We start from the raw sequence: 23,776 nt of genomic DNA on the forward strand, positions 1-23,776 counted from the left end.
GTTGCCCCCAATTCTGAGCCTTTCTCAGGTCCTGTTACTTGCTTCTTGACCTCCCGTACTGCTGGCTTAGATTTCAGCTCCTTTGGCCTACTAAGTCTGTTATCACTCTTTCATCTGTTTGCGGCTTTCAAAAATGTTAATGCTTTTGTCTCCTCTTTCATTATCTTTGTCCTTTCAATTGTTTTTGCCGTTTAAAACTGATTTGTCATCTTAAGGGGATTTGAAAAAGAAACTGAGGTAAATGTGTTGCAGTCTTATATATTTTTTTTCAGAGAAAATTGATGCACCGAAAATTGATGCACCGAAAATTGATGCATCGAAAAGTAATACAGCTTTCTTAGTTAGCAAGCTGAAATTAGAATATTGGTTTCTGATTCATAATCTAGTATTTATTCCATTCTACTTGCTGTGGCTGGTGCCTTTCTTTGTATGCTAAAGAGCCTTCAGTAATATAAGGTCTTATTAAATCCTGAAGAGAAGTCATGTTTGGTTTTGACTGTCATTCATTTCCATCTATCATCTCTATCAGTGTGTTCCTGAAGTTTATGTGTGTGCTTGTGTTGGTTCTTTTTTCTTTTTTTGAGACAGAGTCTCATTCAATTGCCCAGGCTAGAGTGAGTGCCGTGGCATCAGCCTAGCTCACAGCAACCTCAAACTCCTGGGCTCAAGCAATCCTACTGCCTCAGCCTCCTGAGTAGCTGGGACTGCAGGCATACGCCACTATGCCCAGCTAATTTTTTCTATATATATTAGTTGGCCAATTAATTTCTTTGTATTTATAGAAGAGATGGGGTCTCGCTCTTGCTCAGGCTGGTTTTGAACTCCTGACCTCGAGCAATCTGCCCGCCTCAGCCTCCCAGAGTGCTAGGATTACAGGCGTGAGCCACCGCGCCTGGCCCCTTTTTTCTTATATTCACTTGAGATCTGGAACCATAACTGAGTGAGAGCACTGATACAGTCCTCTCAGTAGTTACTCATAGTCTTTGGCAACATAGGAGCCAGGTATCCCTCTTGAGATACTGATATCACATGTATTTATTGACTATCTACCTGTGGATGACTATACAGAGAAAAAGTACCTGCTCCTTTAAAAATTTTCTATATGAAATAAATTGTTTTGCTATGAGCAAATTATAAATAAATGAATATGGAATCAGTATTAAGTGGTATCTGGTTTCTTCTCCCTTCCCCATCCTCCATTTTACAAATGAGAACACAGAATTTGGGTGACTTTTTAAAAGTCACTTAGCTAATGAGAAGCAGGGCCAATGCTAAGAAATTTTCTTGACTCTCAGCCCTGTTCCATCAGAAACTGCATATGGGAAAATGATTCTTGAAACTTCTATCAGAGGCAGGTGTATAACAATTGGGGTCTTTTACGGTACTCATGTCTTCCCCTCTCCCCAGTGTTCATTGTGATGAAAACCTTGATGAGGTAGGATTTCATTATGTCTGATAGTCTGAATTGAAGTATATATGTTTTTTTTTCAGTTTTCTACCTGAATTTCTATGAATATGTCTTTGTGACCTTATTTTTAGGTCAAAATGTAACTTATCTTTCTCTTAACAGCTACATCCAGATCTCATTATGCATCAGAAAAATGAAAAAACAGAGGAAAATTCTATGGAGGAAAGGAATCCACTTAGCTTTTTCTGAGAAATGGAATACTGGATTTGGAGGCTTTAAGAAATTTTACTTTCACCAACACTTGTGCATTCTGAAAGCTAAGTTGGGAAGGCCAATTTCTTGGAGTAGACAATTGAAACATTTCCATTGTAGAAAGAAGACCCTTCAGATCCAGAAAACATGGATCCAGAATGAACCTCTTTATGCTAAGACCAAGTCCAATGTTTCTACTCAGAATGTTTGTACTTTGTCCTCTAAAGTAAAGAGAAAGGGCACTAAACACTTCATTTCCTCCTCAAGGACTCTCCTGAAACTCCAAGCAGAGAAGTTTCTGTCATCAGCAGACAACTCTGACCATGAATACTGTAGAGAGAAAAGTCTCTTGGAGGCAGTTGCCGACTTTCCAGCAAATAATGTTTTAGGACAGGCCAATGGTCCCAGACCTAGGACAGAGCCGCAAACTTCTGACTTTCCCATGAAGTTCAATGGGGAGAACCAAAGTCCAGGTGAGAGCGGCACGATTGTGGTTACCTTGAGCAACCATAAGAGAAAGCGCTTTTTTTATGGCTGCTACCAGGGGCCAGAGCACCACAGGAATGGGGGACCTCTGATTCCAAAAAAGTTCCAACTTAACCAACATAGAAGAATAAAAGTATCTCCTCTTATGATGTATGAGAAATTATCCATGATTAGATTTCGGTACAGGATTCTCAGATCCCAGCACTTCAGAACAAAGAGCAAAGTTTGTAAGCTAAGAAAAACCCAGCGAAGCTGGGTGCAGAAAGTCACTGGGGACCATCGAGAGACACTTAGGGAGAACAGCGAGGGTGGCAGTTGCAGCCCATTTCCTTCCCCAGAACCTAAAGACCCTTCTTGTCGGCATCAGCCGTACTTTCCAGATATGGACAACAGTGCTGTGGTGAAGGGAAAGAACTCTCATAAGCCTGATAGCCACACTAAAGGAAGCCCTTTCTTGGACAAGGAGCTTAGTTTAGATGAAGCATTCCCTGACCAACAGAATGGCAGTGCCACGTACACCTGGGACCAGTCACCCTGTTCTCCTAAGTGGGAGTGTACAGAGCTGATTCATGACATCCCCATATCAGAACATCATTCTAGTAACATGTTCATCTCGGAAGCTGAGACTATGACTCTGGGTCAGGAAAATCGGACAAGTACTGTCAGTGATGACAGAGTAAAACTGTCAGAGTCTGGAGCAGATAAATCTGTGAGTACTGTAAATGGGCCTGTGTCTGAAGAGACTGTTCAATATGAGAACTCATACCAGATGGAGGAGGATGGATCTCTCAAGCAGAACATTCTTAGTTCTAAGTTGCTGGATCACCCTTACTGTAAAAGTCCGCTGGAGGCTCCCCTGGTGTGCAGTGGATTCAAACCAGAAAATCAAGTGGGAGGGGGAAAGAACTGTCAGAAAGCATCTCCAGTGGATGATGAACAGCTGTCAATCTGTCTTTCTGGTATGCATTCTTCCTTTATTCTCCCCCAAACTCTAGCCCACACTTGCTGACCATTGTCCTTTCTAGAAGAGTCCTATTTTTTCATCCCCCACAGAGATTTCCCTTAAAGCAGTTAGACATTCTTCTTGAATTTTTCTGTATTGCTACATTATGTAGATATTCCATAATTTGTTTAATTCGTGGTTGATGGGCACTTACTGTGATACCAGTTGTTTCTTCTGTAGACTAATGGTGCAATGAAATTACACTTACACAATTGTGCTTGTAAGCTAAATGTTTAGTATTTGAATTGCTGGTGAAAGAATATTCCCACTTAAAATTTTAAGAGAATTGTTGAATCACCCTCTAAAAAATTGAACCAGTTTATACTTGTTAAGCTTTGAGAGTTTTATTTCAATTTGTGCTTTTAAGTTTGTATATCTTTTTGTGTTTATTGGACATTTGTGTGCATGATTTTCCTTTGTGTATTTTTCAATTAGATTGTTTCTATTTTATTTATTTAATATGTGCAGAACTCCTATGTACCAGGCACTGTGCTGGTTCCTAAGAATGTAGTAACAAATAGGTTATACTGTCTTCAGGGACCTCAGCATCATTTTAGTGGTAAAGATGTCAAATTGATTACTAATTATAAATAGTATAAGAATTGTTCCTCATGAAAAGCCTTTAGTACTCCAAAATTGGTTATGGTATTTTGGCTTAACAGAAATTTTCAGCTCTTTTGTTGTAAAATTTATGTCTTTGACTTTATGCTTCTAGTTTTTATGTCATGCTTTTAAAAAAAGCCCTCTCTTATCAAAATCTACCCCTTGAAGTAAATTGGTATAAATGTTTTGGAAGACAGTATGCCAGTATCAGTTTTTGATCCATTCTCCTCCTTGGAATTTATCCTAGATATAATAGAGTACAAATATATTTGTATAAGGGAATTACTTGTGTTATTTTAGTAAAAAAAAATGCAAACAACCAAAAGAAGTGTTCCTATTGAAGCATAAATTATGAAATATTCAGGCAATGGCATACTATGCTACCATTTAAGAATAAATTACATCTATATTTTGATACTAAAAGATGTCTGTGTAAAGCCAAAACAAGTTGCAAAATGGCATACCATTTTGTTAAAAGATATATATGCATATAGATAGGATGAATATGTATATATACATGTGCATGTACATTTATATAGGACACATCTGAACACATAAATTGTTATAAATGGCTTTTTCGAGGGACCTAGGGGGGTTACTTCTTGATTATTTAAACAATTCTGAGCACTTTATCTTTCTAAGCATTATGTGTAACAAGTTCTTCCCACAAAAAACCACAAAGGAGTCCTAGCAGATCTTTAAAATTTTCCTAATAGCAGAACTGTGATACTTAAACCGGAAAAAAAATTAATATTTATCCACAAATACCAATAAACTTTTATAGATAAAACACTTCCAAATACAACTGATAAATTGAATATGGCACTTAGTAAAAAACTGTAGCATGGCCTGAAGAAGTAGGAATTCTTACAGAATTCACATTTAGTGATCTTTAATGTAATTCATTTTTTTGGGGGGGAGCATGCTAATCCTCTCTGTATCGTTCCAATTTTAGTATATGTGCTGCTGAAGCGAGCACGTAATTTATTATTATAAGAAGCTAAAGGAGAACAATCATGGAATCTCAGCAAGTGCTAAAAAGCCTGTTAATAAAACTTGGCTTCCCTTTGTGTTAAAATCTCTGAGAAAACCAGTAATAAAGGAAACTAACCTCATTTACTAAAGAATGTCTGTCAGAAACCAATAGCAGTTCCAGGTTTAAGAGGATGAAGTAAGGACATGAAATTTCTTCATCTTCACACCAAATCCATAGAAATTATGAAAAATATATTAAAAACACATATGTATCCCTTTGCTCAAAAATGAGGAGAGAGTTTTGGTGGATCTGAAACTGAGAAGCTCCCACAGGCAGAAAATAGAGGGACAATCCAGAGGGGCAGAAAGAAGATTAGTGCAGGGAAATGGTATGATGTTGAGGGTGCCCGTTTCTGGAGATGGTAGAAGTAGGGAGGAAATGGGAGACCCATGGTAAAAGACTGAATAGTTGGGGAATCTCTCCCTGCCTATGCCACATATCAGCAAAAAAGATACCTGCTATTGAGCTGAAAGTCTAAGAACGGGAGACAGGACACCTTTCACCCCCATCCCCTGACCCCATATCACCTGGCAAGAATGAGGAACATCCATTTCCAGAACAGTTGCTGAGGTTCTTAGCATCCCTACTCCACCAAAAATAGTTCACAGCAGAGCAACAGCTACTGCCCATGACAACCCTTCCCTTCTATCCCCAGCAAATTTACCCAAGTAAAGATGAACTCTCAGTCTATCATCATCTGAGAAAAGCCAACACCATGAGACAAGTTCAATAAAAGAACTAAACTTGAGTAATCGGGATTAATAGAGCAATTAGAATAGTAATCAGTATAGGGCAATCAGTACAGTAGGTGCTGCTTTAACTGACTTTTAGAGCATTAGACAACTTTGAGTTCTATGGTATGCTGAATGTTGGCTCATCTCTAATATAATTGTATATTATGCTCCTACTTGATTTATATATTTAAGAGTTATGGGAAATTTCCTTATTGCCATTTCATATGTTTATTCAGTATTATATAAACTGATAAAATATGAACACTAAGGAAGTTACATCCTTTTTTTTTTTTGGAGACAGAGTCTCGCTTTGTTGTTAAGGCTAGGATGAGTGCCATGGGGTCAGCCTAGCTCACAGCAACCTCAAACTCCTGGGCTCAAGCAATCCTGCTGCCTCAGACTCCCAAGTAGCTGGGACTATAGGCATGCGCCACTATGCCCGGCTAATTTTTTCTATATGTATGTTAGTTGGCCAATTTATTTCTTTGTATTTATGGTAGAGACGGGGTCTCGCTCTTGCTCAGGCTGGTTCGAACTCCTGACCTTGAGCAATCCGCCCGCCTTGGCCTCCCAGAGTGGTAGGATTACAGGTGTGAGCCACTGTGCCCGGCCTAGGAAGTTACATCCTTAAAAACCAAGTTGAATGCATTGTAATGATAGTAGTGAGTTACTGCAAAATAAAATTAATACTGAGTTACACTTATTCAAGACAACTGGGAAAGATTTGAGGGAGTATATGAAAATCTAGGATTCTGTACAGAGATTACTTTGCAAGTAACTTGAAGTTCTTGCTTTACTTTTTTTTTTTTTTTTTTTTTTTTACTTAAACCTAAGGTATGAAAGTTCTTGCTTTACTTTAAAGAACTGAAAGTTCTAACCTCCATTTCATAGGTGTGTCAGGAAATAATGAAAAACTGAAAAAATAAATGATATTTTCCAGAACTGAAGAGAAAGGCATGAGTCTTAAATTAGAAAAGCTTAGTAAGTGCCAATCAGGATTAACACATATATACACATATACAAACACAGTTTGATCCAGTAATTTTACTTATGGGTATATATCTAAAGGAAATGAGATCAATATACCTAAGAGACATGTGCACTCCCATGTTCACTGCAGCACTACTCACAACAGCCAAGACATAGAATCAACCAAAGCATCCATTAATGGATGAAGAAAATGTTAGTATATACACAATGGAATACTATTCAGCCTTTAGCAATCCTGTCATTTGTAACAACATGGATGAACCTGAAGGACGTTATGCTAAGTGAAATAAGCCAGACACAAAGAAAAATACTGCACCTCTCTCATATGTGAAATCTAAAGTCAAAATCAGCTGGGTGTGGTAGCTCACGCCTGCAATTCCAGCACTTTGGGAGGCCACAACAGGAGGATCACTTAAGGGCAGGAGTTCAAGACCAGCCTGAGTAATACAGTAAAATCTCATCTCTACAAAAAATAGAAAAATTAGCCGATCATGGTAATGTATGCCTATAGTCCCAGCTCCTAAGGAGGCTGAGGCAGGAGGATCACGTGAGCCCAGGAATTGGAGTTTGCAGTGAGCTATAATGACCACTACACTGTAGCCCAGGGAAGATGTTGATCAAAAGATACACACTTTCATTTAGATGGGGGAATAAGTTCTGAAGATTTATCACACAGTCTGGTAACTATAGTTAGTAACGTACTGTGTACTTAAAAACTGATGAGAGTAGATTTTAAATATTCTTAATAGAAAATAAGGCCAATGTGATGGCTCATGCCTGTAATGCTAGCACTTTGACAGGCCAAGGCAGGAGAATCACTTAAGCCCAGGAGTTTGAGACCAGCCTGAGAAACACAGTGAGACGCCATCTCTACAAAAAATAGGAAAATTTTTCTATTTTTTTGGTACGGTGGCGCGCACCTAGAGTCTGAGCTACTCGGGAGGCTGAGGCAAGAGGATTGTTTGAGCCTAGGAGTTTGAGGTTGCAGAGAGCTATGACAATACCACTGCACTCTAGCCCAGGCAACAGAGCAAGACTGTCTCAAAAAAAAAAAAAAGAAAAGAAGTATGTGAGTGATGAATGTGTTGATTAGCTTGATTTATTCACTTCAAAATATATACTACACATATCAAAATACCATACCCCATAAATATATATCATTTTTGTCCATCAGAAGTACAGAAGTAATTTTTAATTTTTTAAGAGATAAAGTCTCACTCTGTCACCCAGGCTGGGATGCAGTGGTGTGATCAAAGCTCACTGCAGCCTCCAAATCCTGGTATCAGGTGATCCTCCCACCTCAACTTCCCGAGTAGCTAGGATTATAGGTGCCTACCATATACCCTCCCCCTCTTTTTTTTAAGAGATGGGGTCTCAAGCTCCTGGTCTCAAGTGATCCTGCACCTCAGTCTGCCATAGTGCTAAGATTACAGGCATGAACCACCAAGCCTGGCCTAGAAATAATTTCAGTGGTTTCTTATATTTCTTTTTAACAACTTTGAGATATTCACATACCATAAAGTTCACCCTCTGAAAGAGTACAGTTCAAGCCAGGGCAATAGCAAAACCCCATATTTACAAAAAATTAAAAATTAGCCAGGCGTGGTGGTCTCCAAAATCAAACAAACAAAAAAGCCAAACTTATAGAAGTAGAGAATAGAAAGGTGGTTACAAGGGTCTAGGAGAGACAGAGAATGAGAAACGAAGAACCATGTATTTTTGTAGAGAAAAGATAATAGGTATTTCATGCTTTGGAGGTGTCACAGCCACATAATATTAATAGTTAGCCTAATTTTTGTGGTCACATGACTGCAGTCAGAATCTTAGTTCAGCCATATGCTAGTTAAGTGTCTTTGGGAAGGTTACTTAAACTCCCTAAACTTTCAGTGTCTCCATTTGTAAAGCAGGGATCTTAACACATACTGTAGCTATAAGGATTAAATGAGATATGCTAGTGCTTATGGGTTCTTTAACTGTTTGTTGTTTTACTTCTGGTCCCAGTGAGATAATGGTGTGTATCAGTGAGACATTGTCATCTAGGGTTCTCCTTGAAGATCCTAGTAAGGTGTTTCTGCTGAATAAGGAATCCATGTTTATCATCTGAAAGCAAAAACATCCACGTCCTCCAGCTGAGATGGGAGGAACACTTGAGCCCAGGAGTTCTAGACCTGCCTAGGCAACTTAGTAAGACCACATCTGTTTAGATAAGAGAAAAATACATAACAACTTAAAATCTCTGTAATAGTACCACTGAGAAATAACATTGTTAACAAGAACACTGCTTTTTCATGATAGTATTTTGAAATTGGGGTCCATATTCCATTGGTAGAACAGACTGCTTTCTTATTTGAGGAACCTCAATCAAGGTTGTGGAGCCTAAAGCTTAATTTTTTGTTGTTGTTAGGGGCATTATTTTTCTATAAAATTGGTTCCTTAAATGCAGTTTCTCAACTGTTGAGATTCCTTATCTTCCATTTGGTCCATTCTCCCCCTGTAAACACAAGGCTATACTTAGAGAACTGTAAGCTATAATATAGAAAATACTAGAGGCAAATATATGTTCTGTTCCTAGTTTAGAAGCCTCAAATCTTTATCTCCTTCCCTGATTAAGTTGGAACATGGAACTACTCTCCTGTCTTCTGTGTTTGCCTAAAGTTGCGACCAGAACTAGGCATAAGCAAGCACTTCTTTCCTGTTTACTGGACCCTGATCTTTGCTCTTGTCTTAAGCCTTTCAAATTGAGAGCTACTCTGGTGGGAGATTAACAAGAGAAAAAATTCCCAGAACAGTCTGTTGTGATCTTTCGTGTCCATTTTGTATTGATGCACAGCAGAGGCCATTCTTGGAGTTAGAAAGGGAGCTGAGTAAGCTGTGGCTAACAGTCCTCTTTTTCCCCATCTTAACTCAATAGATTTAACTGTCAGATTGATCGTTAGCTAGGCTATTGCTTTCCCTGTTCAGCATCAGTGAATAGCCTAAGTCATGTCTGTACTTTGTTAGCTTCTAAGCCTTTCCTTAGCTTTTTTGTATTATGTTTACTTAGAAATAATGTCCTGGTTTTATTTCCTAAGGCCTTTTAAGGTATGTTTCTTCAGTGGATCCTCCTTGAAGTAATTAAACATATATACATATTATTTAAGTTGATCTGAAGACTATACTATAGTCTGGCCACAAAGCCACCATTTAGATTCTATTTCTCATTGTAAAATATGCCTCACTGACTATTATCAAGTTAAACTGACAGAGTTATTCAGTGTCGTGAGTATAGTTACTATCAAGTTGTATTTGTCCCTTGCTCACACTCAGTTACACACTGTCTACCAAATAATAGAGTGACAGTCATCTCACCAATTAATTCCAATTGTGATTAAAAAAAATAATTCCTTCAGTTACCAAAAGAATTAGACACATGTGACTAGGTGACTAAGCCCTTTAGATTTCACTCTTTAGGAGAGAGGATTCTTTTCCAAGGTTAAGCTATGGAAAGATGTCAGTATTTAATTTTGGCTATCTATTAATATTCTCTAACTACATTGGTAGCCTAAAAATCCAATGTGATGAAATAATGCTTCAGTATTTTTCTCTAGATGGGAATGATGAGGGCCTAGTATATTTTATTTTATTTTTTTAAATTATTGTTATTATTATTTTTTTGAGACAGAGTCTGTCTCTATTACCCAAGCTCGAGTGCCGTGGCATAAGCCTAGCTCACAGCAACCTCAAACTCCTGGGCTCAAGCAGTCCTCCTGCCTCAACTTCTCAGGTAGCTGGGACTACAGGCAGGCGCCACCATGCCCAGCTAATTTTTTCTATATATATTAGTTGGCCAATTAATTTCTTTCCATTTATAGTAGAGACGGTGTCTCGCTCTTGCTCAGGCTGGTTTTGAACTCCTGATCTTGAGCAATCTGCCTGCCTCGGCCTCCCAGAGAGCTAGGCGTGAGCCACCGCGCCCGGCTTATTTTATTTTTTACAAAAGCCATAACTGTTAAGAGACTTCTTTATAGTCTAATATAATACTATGTAATAATATAGGTTGAGTACTGTATGTGTTAAGTGTTATGTATGGGTTAAGTATTGGGACAATGGCTTTGCTGAAAAGGGATTGTTTTTCCATCTTAGTTTTTCTTTCTTCCTGTTTAAGGATTCCTAGATGAGGTTATGAAGAAGTATGGCAGTTTGGTTCCACTCAGTGAAAAAGATGTTCTTGGAAGATTAAAAGATGTCTTTAATGAAGACTTTTCTAATAGGTATGTAAGTAATAAAGTTAAGCCCTTGAAAATAAAATTGTTGGCCTGTATGACTTTTCTCTTGATTTAGGGGAGCAAAGATACTTGGCAATACATTGAGTAGAACTCATGTTTTTTTTTTTGTTTTTTTTTTGAGACAGAGTCTCGCTTTGTTGTCCAGGCTAGAGTGAGTGCCGTGGCGTCAGCCTAGCTCACAGCAACCTCAAACTCCTGGGCTTGAGTGATCCTTCTGCCTCAGCCTCCCGAGTAGCTGGGACTACAGGCATGCGCCACCATGCCCGGCTAATTTTTTTATATATATATCAGTTGGCCAATTAATTTCTTTCTATTTATAGTAGAGACAGGGTCTCGCTCTTGCTCAGGCTGGTTTCGAACTCCTGACCTTGAGCAATCTGCCCGCCTCGGCCTCCCAAGAGCTAGGATTACAGGCGTGAGCCACAGCGCCCGGCCTAGAACTCATGTTTTTTACCTTTTCTTTCAAAATCTTTCTGTTTCAGAAAACCATTTATTAATAGGGAAATAACAAACTATCGGGCCAAACATCAAAAATGCAACTTCCGCATCTTCTACAATAAGCACATGCTGGATATGGATGACTTGGTGACCCTGGATGGTCAGAATTGGCTGAATGACCAGGTTAGTGTTTTGTAGGTTCTCAGCATGGAAAAGGCACAGAGGATGTTGGTCAATAAAATATTATTATAACCTCTAGGTTGGCCTAACAGTTATCTTTTAGAATCAAGGGTTCTTTATTCCTACTGAAGCGACTCATTAACCTCAGGATTTAAAAGGTTTGATTACTGTTAGCAATATCAATATATCAGTCATTCTGATTGGGATGTTCCGAATTGTATATAGTTAGTAAGCCAGTTTTATGTTGACTTTCTAGGTCATTAATATGTATGGTGAGCTGATAATGGATGCAGTTCCAGACAAAGTAAGTGAAAACTATTTCTTCTTTAGGAGAGAGAATCCTTGTGTATTAAAAGTAGTAGTTTTTTGTTTTTAAACTTTATTTAATTATTTGATATTTCTTAAATTTTTAAAAAAGGGTTTAATTTTGTCTTGATCATGTGCTAGGGTTGAGCATAAGTTCTAGCAAACAACTTCTGCATATGAAAGTCACAGTGCAATTGTTTTCCTGCTTACTTGCGTCAGAGTGGGTGTGTTTGTTGATATATTGGTGGTTTTTTTTGGTGGAGAGATACTCAAAAGGGATTATTTAAGCTCTTAAATTTAAGTTGAAATCTTACTGTCTTTGAAAATGCAAAATAGTATTCATATACTTCATTTTTTCTTGGATAAATCTTTAATTCTCAGTTCAAATACAAACTCAACCTCCATCAGCTTTAAATTCTCTTAAGAGGTTAGTTACATATTAAAACTTTTTTTTTTTTTTTTTTTTTGAGACAGAGTCTTGCTCTGTTGCCTGGGCTAGAGTGCCGTGGCATCAGCCTACCTCACAGCAACCTCAGACTTCTGGGCTCAAGCAATCCTTCTGCCTCAGCCTCCCGAGTAGCTGGGACTACAGGGAGGTGCCACCATGCACGGCTAAGTTTTTCTATATATATTAGTTGGCCAATTAATTTCTTTCTATTTTTTAGTAGAGATGGGATCTTGCTCTTGCTCAAGCTGGTTTCGAACTCCTGATCTTGAGTGATCCACCCACCTCGGCCTCCCAGAGAGCGAGGCTTACAGGCATGAGCCACCGCACCCAGCCATATTAAAATTATTTTTAACTTAATATATTAGTTTTTCTTTATAAATACTTAAGTGCCTGATGGGTGGGCTGCAGAACTTTTCAAGTACTTTATACAACTTTTATAAACTAAAAAATAAGCAGATAAATATTTTAAAATCTCAGATTCTGATACTATTTATGAATATAGAAAAATGATTTTAACTTTCCACTTAAAATCACACATGTGTTATGCATTATAAATTGGAATCACGAGGCTGACATGCCAGATTATTATGTCAAATTCTCTTAATCGGCCGGGCATGGTGGCTCATGCCTGTAATCCTGGCACTCTGGGAGGCCGAGGCGGGTGGATCCTTTGAGCTCAGGAGTTTGAGACCAGCTTGAGCAAGAGTGAGACCCTGTCTCTACTGAAAAAATAGAAGTTAGCTGGACAACTAAAAAAATATATATATACATATAAAAATTAGCCAGGCATGGTGGCACTTGCCTGTAGTCCCAGCTACTTGAGAGGCTGAGGAAGAAGGATTGCTTGAGCCAAGGAGTTTGAGGTTGCTGTGAGCTAGGCTGACACCATGGCACTCTAGCCTGGGCAACAGAGTGAGACTTTGTCTCAAAAACAATAAATAAATACAATTTAAAAAAAGAAGAAAAAAATTTTTTTAAATTCTCTTAGTCATCAGAAAGTTTAAATCTAAACATATTCAGATTATTTTTTGACATTAAAGTAAATTTCAAGAGTTTAATTTACCTTCGCTGTCTCTACATTTTTTCTTTTTTTTTTGAGACACAGTCTCGCTGTTGCCCAGGCTAGAGTGCAGTGGTGTCATCCTGTCTCACTGCAACCGCAAACTCCTAGGCTCAAGCAGTCCTCCTCTTTCAGCTTCCCAAGTAGCTGGGACTACAGGCACACACCACTATGCCTGGTTAAGTTTTGTATTTTTTGTAGAGCTGAGGGTCTCGCTGTTGCTCAGGCTGGTCTTGAACTAACTCCTGGCCTCGAACATTCCTCCCACCTGAGGCTCCCATAGTACTAGAATTACAGGCGTGAGCCCAGCCTTGTCTCTACATTTAATTCTAAACCTTCGTGGAGTTAAGAGGATAGTTATTAAGGCAATGAGTCTCAAAGTGTGGTCCCTATACTAGCAGCATCAGCATCACCTGGGGACTTACTAGAAATGCACATTCTCAGACCCCAGTCCAGGCCTGTTGAATCAGAAACTGGAGGTGGGGCCCAGCAGTCAGTGTTTTGATAAGCTCTCCAGATGATTCTGATGGACACCAAATTTGAAAATCACTGCTCTAGAGATAGCTGCTACAAGCTCTTTTTGTGTGTATGGTAATCCCAGTGGTTATCAAAAGAATGTACATCAGAATCATCTGGAAGTTTCATAAAAGTAGAATACTGGCCTCCACCCTCGAGTTTCTTCTTTAGTAGGTCTGGGGTGGGGCCTGAGAATTTGGATTTTTTAACAAATTCCCAGGTGATGCCGATATTACTGGTCTCAGGGTGACCACACCTGGAAAACCACAGCCCTAAGGGACAGTTTTATCATCTCAAGTTTACTGAGTGAACACTGTAATAGAACAATATGTTTACATTCTCAGATAAGCTGATACTACTTATAAGTCAGAAATTTGAAGCCAGTAATGCAGGCCCTGATGCTCCAGATGGCCAGGGTAATTCTTTTGGTACCAGAAATGATCACACTAAGGCCTTTCATAGTTGTTACAACAGGAGTCTCCATATGCACATCCTTCAGATGGGAGTAGTTTTATAATGCATATCCCTTGAGTTCAGGTAATCATTACCTCATTTTTTCATAGCCTCTTTCAACTTTATCACCTGATTTGGAGAGATTTGTCAGGTTGCTTCTGGTGTGGATTCAGATAATCTGTTCAGCTCTGTCTGTAGACTACAGCTGTAAGGTCATTCTAAGAAAAATTTGGAACAGAATCTCTGTAAAGATGTATATATACATGTTTATAAACCATGTAATATATTTTCTATATTTTGATCATTATTTTTTGAGGAGAAACTTTTCCTCTCCTTTTGTCTATTTTATGTTCAAGCATTTTTAAATTTTATTTTTCTTTTGAAGTTAAATCTGAACAAGCCTAATATAATCTGGTTGCTTGTATTTTGGTGTCTGTTCTAGGTTCACTTCTTCAACAGCTTTTTTCATAGACAGCTGGTAACCAAAGGATATAATGGAGTAAAAAGATGGACTAAAAAGGTATTATCTTTATTTCTTTTTTATTCTAAATTTGAAATGCAGGTGATAGGCCACTTTGGATGAACGGATAAGAACTTGAATACCAATATGACGTCAGTCTTTTAAATCTTATTGTTTGAAAGACCTTTTAATTGCCTCCTGGTCTCAGTTACAGTGATAGAACAAAGAGCTGACATTTGGTAGGCTCGTCAGCAGAGACTTTCAAAAATTTTTTGCTGGCATGGTGGCTCACGCCTGTAGTCCCAGCTATTTGGGAGTCTAAGGCAGTAAGATTGCTTGCACCCAAGAGTTCAAGCCAACTTGGGCAGCATAGTGAGACCCTGTCTCTAAAAGAAAAAATTAAACTCTGATCTATCAGGAGAAACCTATATACAAAATCACGGTCTATACATAAAATCATATACATAACTGAAAGAATTCCCAAAACCATGTACCTAATTTACTTTAATATGTATGATATACTCCTTTCTATTCTGTTAGCTTATTTATTAAATGTTTATTATGTGCTATGTCATTGGTAGAGGGCTGAAAATATTAAGATGTCTAAGGCTTTATTGACTGTACGGTATGGTAACCAGTAGCCACATATGGCCATTTAATAGAATAAAATTGAAAATTCAGTTTTTCGATTAGCTCTAGTCACATTTCAAGTGTTAAGTAGCCATGTGTGACTACCATATTTGATGGCACAGATATAGAATATTTCCAACACAGAAAGTTCTGTTGGACAAATGCTGGTCTAAAAAGTAGAGAAACTTATAATGAAACAATGCCAAAATAAGACATATACTAATAAAACCGATATCAAATGCTATGGGGGGATGCTAATAACAGACCAACTAAATGTGGGGGAAAGATTTGAGGAATCTGCATCAACAGTGACAGTCTGGGATCAAATGAATATAGGAAAGGGAAAGTTGGAAAGTGACTCATAGGGTCCCAGGATTATAAGAACTGTCTGTCTCCAGAGTTACAAATTGGTAATTCTTAATGGAAATCCCAATTTTACATCCCTCAACCAGGGTAGAAAATTAAAATTGAGGGAAAGGACACTGTGAAAAACATATTTAATATTATAATTTTGACTTTGGAAAATAGTAAAAAGAAGTTTTTATAATATAAACTGTAAAAAATAAAATTAGGTAAAACTTAGGTCCGCTGGATATAGATTAATAAAGGTTGAGAAACACGTTTTGTTTGGTTGCTAATGGTATACTGGTCCCAGACTGATGTGATCTGATCCTGGGGTAGAGGAAGCTAGTAATAATGGTGTGGAGTGAGAGAGAGAAGAGGGGTGGAGATTTCTCAGATATTTATGAGTATATAAGAAGGTTTAGCTGCAAATAAATATTCTGTCTTTCAACAAATATTTATTGAGCTCTTAATATATGCCACTTTTCTAGTCACTGGGGATACAGTAGTAGACAAGAAAGATAAAACCCTTGCTCTCATGAGATTCACAAGTAAGCCAATAAATAAAATCTAATTAGGGAATGATAAATGCTATTTGCAGTGGAGACATTAGAACAGAGTGTGAGAATACAGAGTTATGGGGGTAGGGTAGCAGGAGGAGGAATAAGATGGGCTAGCTCTTTTAGATAGAAAATGGGCTAGCTCTTTTAGATAGGTAAAGGCCTCTTTGAAGAGGCCACATTTCACTGAAAACTCAGTGGTAAGAAGGACCAACCATCTGATAATCAGGAGAAGAACATTCTAGGTAGATGGAACGGTGAATGTAAAGGCCCTGGAGCCGAAGTGAGTCTGGCAAGTTGGAGAAGTTACACAAATGACATCAGGGTGGTAGATAGGGATCAAGTCACGTGGGGCACATAAGCCATGGTAAAGAGCTTGGCTCTTGAGTGCACCTAGAAGCCATTAGAGAGTTTAAGCACAAGTGGGGTGGGGTATGTGTATGTGTGATAGATAAAGTTGTCCTTAGCATTCATTCCTTCATTCAACAGTTACTTATTGAGTACCTGCTATGTGCCTATGTAGTAAAAACTCAAAACAGTTTTTTTCCTCTACTGTCATACCACAACGACAATCAACATGGAAGATTTCTGTGGCTAAATGTGCAGGGGCTTTTCCCCCACACTCCAAGCAAGCAAAGAATTCTGTAGCAGACACCAGCTAGGTGTCCTCTAATTCAATTGTGGTACTGTCTACCTGGAGATAGCATCAGATCCCACAGGTTGAAGGCTCAATCCCCAAGACTGCCTGCTCCCCCCAAACTATTTAGAAAGGGATGTAAAGGGGCCCACATCTTACCAATTGCAAGTCTAGGCCTCTGAAACTTCTGACCTACTGGCTTCAAGTTGGGGTTCTCATGACCCTTCTTTGGGTTCGGTAATTTGCTAGAGCAGCTCACCGAACTCAGGGAAGCACTTACTTACATTTGCCAGTTTATTATAAAGCCTATTACAAAGGATGCAGATGAAAAGTTGCATCAGCCCAGGTATAGGGGAGGAGGCATGGAAATTCCATGACTAGGCACACCACTCTCCAGGAACCTCTATGTATTCAGCTATCTGGAAGCTCTCCAAACCTAGTCCTTTTGGGTTTTTATGAAGGCTTCATTGTAGGAATAATTGATTAAACCACTGCTATTAATAAACAGTTTAGCCTTAAGTCCCTCTTTCCTCCTCTGAGATTGGTCAGAAGTCCCAGTCCTCTAATTCTGCCTTGGTCTTTCCCACCTATATACTGAATATAAGAAATAAACATAAAATAATATGAAAAAGAAAGGTTAAAAATAAAGTAACACTTAACGAGCATGTACCAGGCAAATACAAACCAAAACAAAATGAAGGAATGACAATATTAAGAACAGATGAAGTAGAATTTGTGTGATCTCAGATTTCAACATGTTGAAGATAAAACAATGATCAGTCTTTATGCACCAAAGAACACAGTTGCTAAATATATATAATGCAATTATAACAGAACCAAGGAGAAATTTCTCATAATTGGGTAAATCTAGTAGACAAAATAAGATCATAAACAAATTAAATAATAACAACATATTTGATATAATAGACATATACTAGGTCTTTATACCCTTCAAAAAGAGAATATGCTTTATTGCTATATCTTAGCAACATTTGTAAAAATTGATGATCATGTACTTGACCACAAAGAAAATTATAGACATTATTCCTTGATCACAATTCAGTTAAATTAAAAACAAATAATAAAAGGTGGCTAAAACCTCTTAACAATATGGAAATTTTACAGACACATTACTGGATACAACCTTTGGCTCTAAAAGAAAATAACTTATAAGCCGGGCGTGGTGGCTCACGCCTGTAATCCTAGCTCTCTGGGAGGCTGAGGCGGGCTGATTGCTCGAGGTCAGGAATTCGAAACCAGCCTGAGCAAGAGCGAGACCCCGTCTCTAGTATAAATAGAAAGAAATTAATTGGCCAACTAATATATATATAAAAAAAAAAAGCCGGGCATGGTGGCGCATGCCTGTAGTCCCAGCTACTTGGGAGGCTGAGGCAGCAGGATCTCTTGAGCCCAGGAATTTGAGGTTGCTGTGAGCTAGGCTGACGCCATGGCACTCACTCTAGCCTGGACAACAAAGCGAGACTCTGTCTCAAAAAAAAAAAAGAAAAGAAAAGAAAATAACTTATATACACAAACTATTTAGAAAAGGATGTAAAGGGGAATACATCTCACCAACTATCATGGAAAATAATGAAAGCTGTTTTGGGGAAAGTTTTAATGGCCTTAAATGCCTTTATTGTTAAAGAAAAAATAGAATAATTAAGTATTCATCAGATTAGATTATAGTAGATAAATTACAGAATGACCAAAGGATTTGAATGCATAAAAAGAGAAGTAATAAAAGTACTAACAGAATCTGTAAGAATTTTTAAAAAATAATGTAGAGTTGAGAATTCCAGTCTAAAATCCAGGTGCTATTAGCTGGGTGTGGTGGTGCACACTTGTAGTCCCAGCTACCTGGGAGACTGAGGTGGGAGGATGGCTTGAGTCTAGAGTTGGAGGCTGTAGTGAGCTATGATGATGCCCCCATACTCCAGCCCAGGAGACAGAACGAGACCCTGCCTCTAAAAATTAAAAATAAACAGAAAGTATAATGAGTCCCCACAAATCTATCATCCAACCTCAAGAATTAACATTCTGCTGTTCTTGTTTTATGTTTATCCCTACCCACTCCCTACCCCCACTTGATTATTTTTGTCAGCTTTTTAAAGGTATAATTTATGTACAATAAACTGCATCCAAAGTGTATAATTCAGTGAGTTTTAACAGTTGAATGCATCTGTGAAACAACCACCACAATCAAGATATAGAACAATTCCATCACTTCCAAAAGATTCTTCATAACCCTTTACAAAATCTGTCTTCTGGTCCTGCACCAACCACCCACTGGTCTATTTTTTGTCGCTATAAATTATTTTGCATTTTCTAGAGTTACATAAGTAGAATCATACTATGTACTATTTTGTGTTTGATTTCTTTCATTCAGCATGATGGTTTTGAGATTCATCCATATTACTATTATACATGTATCAGTATTTCTTTTAGTTGCTGAGTAGTATTCTGTTTGCATTTTGTTCATCCATGCACTGGCTGATGGATATTTGAGTTGTGTCCCGTTTTTTACTATTGCGAATAAAGTTGCTATATAACATTTGTGTACAGATCTTTGTGTGGATGTATATTTTAATTTTTCTGGGTAAATCTTGAAGTGGAATTGCTAGATCATATGGTGAGTGCATATTTAACTTTTCAAGAAGCTGTCAAACTGTTTTTCAAAGTGATGTACTGCTCTACCATCTGACCAGCAATGTATGAGAGTTCGTTTCCTCCATATCCTCACATTTGGTGGTGTCATTCTTTTTAATTGTATAATTTTAATGGATATATGTAGTATTGATTGTCTCATTGTGGTTTTAATTTTTATTCCTTGGTAACTAATGATATTAAGCACATTTTCATGTGCTTATTGACTATATATCATTTTTTTTTTTTTTTTTTTTTTTTTGAGACAGAGTCTCGCTTTGTTGCCCAGGCTAGAGTGAGTGCCATGGAGTCAGCCTAGCTCACAGCAACCTCAAACTCCTGGGCTCAAGCAGTCCTACTGCCTCAGCCTCACGAGTAGCTGGGACTACAGGCATGCGCCACCATGCCCGGCTATTCTTTTCTATATATATATTAGTTGGCCAATTAATTTCTTTCTATTTATGGTAGAGACGGGGTCTCGCTCTTGCTCAGGCTGGTTTCGAATTCCTGACCTCGAGCAATCCGCCCGCCTCGGCCTCCCAGAGTGCTAGGATTACAGGCCTGAGCCACCGCGCCCGGCCCTATATATCATCTTTTTAAGAATTATATTGTTACATATGTTATTATGATATCAAGTATTTCCTACAGCCATATGCTGTACTACTTTTTTACACATAATATACATCTTAACCATTTTTTTTTTTTTATTTGAGACAGAGTCTCGCTTTGTTGCCCAGGCTAGAGTGAGTGCCGTGGCATCAGCCTAGCTCACAGCAACCTCAAACTAACTCCTGGGCTCAAGCAATCCTCCTGCCTCAGCCTCCCGAATCTTAACCATTTTTAAGTGTACAGTTCTATATAGTGTTAAATGTATTCACAATGTTGCATAACCAGTCTTTAGAACTTTTCCATCTTGCAAAACTGAAACTTGTATATACATCTTTTGTGAAGTCTGTTAAAGTTATTTGCTCTTTATTGGATTGTTTGTCCTTTTATTATTGAGTTGTTAGAGACCTTTATGTTTTGGATATAAGTCCTTTGTCAAGTCTGTGTTTTCTGATTGTTTCTTCTCAGTCTGTGTCTTGTCTATTTTCTTAACCACGTCTTTTTTTTTTTTCTTTCTTTTTGAGACAGTCTCATGCCGTGGCATCAGCCTAGCTCACGGCAACCTCAAACTCCTGGGCTCAAGCAATCCTTTTGCCTCAGCCTCCTGAATAGCTGGGACTACAGGCATGTGCCACCATGCCCGGCTAATTTTTTTTTCTATATATTTTTAGTTGTCTATATAATTTCTTTCTATTTTTAGTAGAGACAGGATCTCGCTCTTGTTCAGGCTGGTTTCAAACTCTGACCTTGAGCGATCCTCCTGCCTTAGCCTCCCAGAGTGCTAGGATTACAGGCATGAGTCAGGACGCTTGGCCATTATCCATGTCTTTTGATGAAATCTAATTTACGATTTTTTTTTTAATTTTATAGTAACTGCTTTTTGTGTCCCGTCTAAAAAATATATTTGTCACCTATGTTTTCTTCTAGTAGCTTTATAGTTTTTAGTTTCACATTTATAACTCTGATGCATCTCAATTAATTTTTTTTTTTTTTTTTTTTGAGACAGAGTCTCGCTTGTTGCCCAGGCTAGAGTGAGTGCCATGGCGTCAGCCTAGCTCACAGCAACCTCAAACTCCTGGGCTCAAGCAATCCTGCTGCCTCAGCCTCCCGAGTAGCTGGGACTACAGGCATGCGCCACCATGCCCGGCTAATTTTATATATATATTAGTTGGCCAATTAATTTCTTTCTATTTATAGTAGAGACGGGGTCTCGCTCTTGCTCAGGCTGGTTTCGAACTCCTGACCTTGAGCAATCCGCCCGCCTCAGCCTCCCAGAGTGCTAGGATTACAGGCGTGAGCCACCGCGCCCGGCTTCAATTAATTTTTTATTCTTGTAAGAAGTGAGGTAGGGAGGGATCAAGGTCCCTTTTTTCTTTTTTCCCATATGAATATTCAGTTGTTTCAGTGTCATTTGTTGAAAAGACTTTTCCAGTTTAATTGCTTTGGCACCTTTGTAGAAAATCAGTTGCCCATTTATGTGTAGGTCTATTTCTAGACTTTCTGTTCTCTCACATTGATCTTTGTGTTCTTATGCTAATACTGTTCTGTCTTGATTACTGTATCTTTATAGTGTTTCTTGAAATCAGTATACATCTACCAGCTTTATTTCTCTTTTTCCAGATTGTTTTGGCAATTCTAGGTCCTTTGCATTTTCACATAAGTTTTAAAATCAGTTTGTTAATCTCTATATTTTAATAAGCTTGCTGGATTATGATTGGGACTGTGTTTATCATACATACGATTTATAGATTGTATTTGTCTATATATTAGTTTGAGGAGGATGGACATCTAATAATAAGTCTTATAAGCTATGCACGTGGTGTATCTTTCCATTTATTTAAGTCATTAACTTTTCTCATTAGTATTTTGTGATTCTTAGTGTACCGGTCTTATTCATTTTTTTGTTAAATATATCCCTAAGTATTTCATATTTCTGAAACTGCTATGAACAGAATTTTTAAAATATTATCTTCCAGTTGTTTGCTGTTAGTATGTAAAAATACAGTTGATCTGTATATTTACCTTTATATCCTATAACCTTGCTAAATTCACTCACTAGTTCTAGGAGCCTTTTTGTAGATTCTGTGAGATTTCATAGAAAATCATGTCTGTAAGGAGTGACAATTTTATTTCTTCCTTTCTAATCTCTGTGTTATTTTTTTCTTGCCCTGGCTAAGACTTCTAGTACAATGTTGAATAGGAATAATGAGAGGACATCTTTGCCTTGTTCTCAATCTTGAGAGGAAATCAATTTTTCACTATTATGTGTGATGTCAGCTGTACTTTTTTTGGTAGATGCCCTTTATCACATTAACTTCCCTACTATTCCTATTTTGCTGAGAGGTTTTTTTTTTTTTTTTCTTTTTGAGACAGAGTCTCACTCTGTTGCCCGGGGAGAGTGCTGTGACATCAGCCTAGCTCACAGGAACCTCAAATTCCTGGGCTCAAGCGATCCTTCTGCCTCAGCCTCCTGAGTAGCTGGGACTACAGGCATGCGCCACCATGCCCAGCTAATTTTTTCTATATATTTTCAGTTGGCCAATTAGTTTCCTTCTATTTTTAGTAGAGATGGGGTCTCGCTCTTGCTCAGGCTGATCTTGAACTCCTGAGCTCAAATGATCTGCCAGCCTCAGCCTCCTAGAGGGTCAGGATTACAGGCGTGAGCCACTGTGCCCAGCCTTGCTGAGAGTTTTTGATCATAAATAGATGTTGAACTTTAATTAGATGCTTTTCCTACAGCTAAAAAAATGATTTTATGACTTTTATTCTTTATTTTGTTCATGGGACTCAAACTGAGTGAGCAGCAGCTATCTTGAGACATGCCAGTCTCACGTTGTAGCTCTTGAAGCTTCAGTTTAGTCATGACATAACTTCACTTCTGCTTATTACATCCCATTGGTTGCAAATCATGTGACATGACTGCACTTCTGTCTCTGGGAGGGGCAGAGAAGTCACATGGCAATAGGCTGGTCTGTATAATCTTCCAGGAAGGGCAACAAGTAATTGGGATCGATAATACAATCTACTATGCACATCATTCTTAATTATATGTACAGGTTGAATATCCCTTATTCAAAATGTTTGGGACCAGAAGTGTTTTGGATTTTGGATTTTTTCAAATTTTGGATTATTTGAATATATATAATGAAGTATCTTGGGGATGGGGACTCAAATCTAAATATAAAATTTATTGATGTTTCATATACACCTTAGATACATAGCTTGAAGGTAATTTCATATAATATTTTTAATAATTTTGCATATGAGACAAAGTGTGTGTACATTGAACCATTGCAAAACAAAGATGTCAGTATCTCAGCCACCAATGTGGACAATCTGTGGCATCACATCAGTGCTTAAAAAGTTTTAGATTTTGGGGCCGGGCGCGGTGGCTCACGCCTGTAATCCTAGCACTCTGGGAGGCCGAGGCGGGCGGATTGCTCAAGGTCAGGAGTTCAAAACCAGCCTGAGCGAGACCCCGTCTCTACCATAAAAATAGAAAGAAATTAATTGGCCAACTAATATATATAATATAAAAATCAGCCGGGCATGGTGGCTCGTGCCTGTAGTCCCAGCTACTCGGGAGGCTGAGGCAGGAGGATCGCTTGAGCCCAGGAGTTTGAGGTTGCTGTGAGCTAGGATGACGCCACGGCACTCACTCTAGCCTGGGCAAGAAAGCGAGACTCTGTCTCAAAAAAAAAAAAAAAAAAAGTTTTAGAT

General features: G+C 38.3%; 1 protein-coding gene and 1 non-coding gene across 3 annotated transcripts in view; one reads left to right on the forward strand and one right to left on the reverse strand.

The window, feature by feature from the left end:
• The window catches only part of SENP5 (SUMO specific peptidase 5), a 54,916-nt gene that overhangs the window by 17,979 nt on the left and 13,161 nt on the right, over positions 1–23,776 (forward strand). For both annotated transcript variants that reach the window (XM_012780324.3, XM_012780326.3), the window contains exons 2-6: positions 1,571–3,105; positions 10,657–10,762; positions 11,260–11,398; positions 11,652–11,699; positions 14,621–14,698. In XM_012780324.3, the coding sequence (XP_012635778.2) occupies positions 1,602–3,105; positions 10,657–10,762; positions 11,260–11,398; positions 11,652–11,699; positions 14,621–14,698 (1,875 nt within the window). In that variant the 5' untranslated portion in view covers positions 1,571–1,601. The remainder of the gene's footprint in view (positions 1–1,570; positions 3,106–10,656; positions 10,763–11,259; positions 11,399–11,651; positions 11,700–14,620; positions 14,699–23,776) is intronic.
• LOC142875168 (U6 spliceosomal RNA) lies at positions 4,624–4,731 on the reverse strand. The gene has a single exon (XR_012922630.1). It is a non-coding gene; the product is annotated as a U6 spliceosomal RNA (small nuclear RNA).

This window comes from Microcebus murinus, chromosome 1, assembly GCF_040939455.1.
Source record: "Microcebus murinus isolate Inina chromosome 1, M.murinus_Inina_mat1.0, whole genome shotgun sequence".
Lineage (NCBI taxonomy): Eukaryota > Metazoa > Chordata > Mammalia > Primates > Cheirogaleidae > Microcebus > Microcebus murinus.